The following is a 1,118-nucleotide window of genomic DNA, read 5'->3' as shown; positions in this document are numbered from 1 at the left end:
CGAATGCAAGATGGGTAAACCAGATTAGTATACCAGTTACCATATTTCTGACATTGATCTCTACAGAATAGCATGCCGTTTATGGATGCAGCTTCTAAAAAGAGTGTGCTACGCTGGATAAAGAGGGTGAAAGTGTTTGCAGGCAAGAGATACACATTCTATCCTCGCAGTGGTTTCTTAACATCGAATTTCCAGATGTGGATGCAGGGTTCCATCCAACCCCAAGCAAGACGAAACTTGTGGAGGATCATCCTTTTACGACTGCGTTAAAGCAACTTGGCAGCATGGAAGAGGATACAGTCCCAACAGGTAAGAGCTTTTGATATGGTTTGTATTCACTCTTGGAATGTTTGTGAATGTTCCAGACGTGAAAACAACGATATACTTTCAAAGCAAGGTGTTGGAGCCTCCTCAGGTCATTGCCGAATTTGCAAACTGGACGAAGAGAATGCATGAAGAATTTGACCGGGAGGTCGAATTTGGAGACGATCCCACATACGTCATTGGCCAAAGTGAATTGAAAAAGCTTCTAAAGGTCGAAAAAGAAGGTAAGCTTTTTGCGTTGATCTCGTTCATGCGTATGACAAACTAACTTTTACATTGTTTCAGTTCTCTGTTTTCACAAGTGCCTCAAAGATCCGCGTGGGGACTGGAGAGCGGGCGATATGGTGAAGCTACAGAAAGAGCTATACAAAGGCAAGCAAAATTTCTACGGTGTCATCGAGTGGTTCTTCTGCGATGGAATCGACGAACAATACGGGGAAGTGAAGATGGTTTGCAGGCCCGTGGAGCTGCTGACTACGGAAGAAGAGAGCAAGATTGAGACGGCACAGATTTGCAGCTTCAAGCTCAACAGGTGCAGGTGGTTCCCTTGCACCGTTCTGAATTCGGAAAAGTGCCACCGCATGACTCCAAGTGAGTGGCATACACAGGAGAATCGGCTGAAGGGAAAGCTGCCGGCATTCGTAGAGCTTCTCAACACGACGACAGGCGAGTGTTTGGGGGGAAACATCTGCATCGGAGTAACCTCACGTTCGAAGCGGGATACGTGCTCCAAATCGACTCGTTTCTGGTCGTGGTGCGTCCACAGCAAGGCACTGGAGCGAGCTGCAAGCAAG

At 47.0% G+C, this 1,118-nt stretch overlaps 1 protein-coding gene across 1 annotated transcript; it reads left to right on the top strand.

The window, feature by feature from the left end:
* The first annotated feature begins 6 nt into the window (after positions 1 to 6).
* LOC112343773 lies at positions 7 to 1,026 on the top strand. The gene is made up of 6 exons (XM_024667801.1): positions 7 to 14; positions 67 to 142; positions 196 to 309; positions 366 to 548; positions 610 to 959; positions 991 to 1,026. The coding sequence occupies exons 2-6, from the start codon at positions 73 to 75 to the stop codon at positions 1,024 to 1,026; spliced, it is 753 nt and encodes a 250-aa protein (XP_024523569.1). The 5' UTR covers positions 7 to 14; positions 67 to 72.
* The last annotated feature ends 92 nt before the right edge of the window (positions 1,027 to 1,118 follow it).

Source organism: Selaginella moellendorffii, unplaced genomic scaffold (genome assembly GCF_000143415.4).
Source record: "Selaginella moellendorffii unplaced genomic scaffold, v1.0 SELMOscaffold_201, whole genome shotgun sequence".
Taxonomy (NCBI): Eukaryota; Viridiplantae; Streptophyta; class Lycopodiopsida; order Selaginellales; family Selaginellaceae; genus Selaginella; species Selaginella moellendorffii.
Note: the sequence above shows the minus strand (reverse complement) of the source record. Positions and strands in the feature narration are given on the sequence as shown.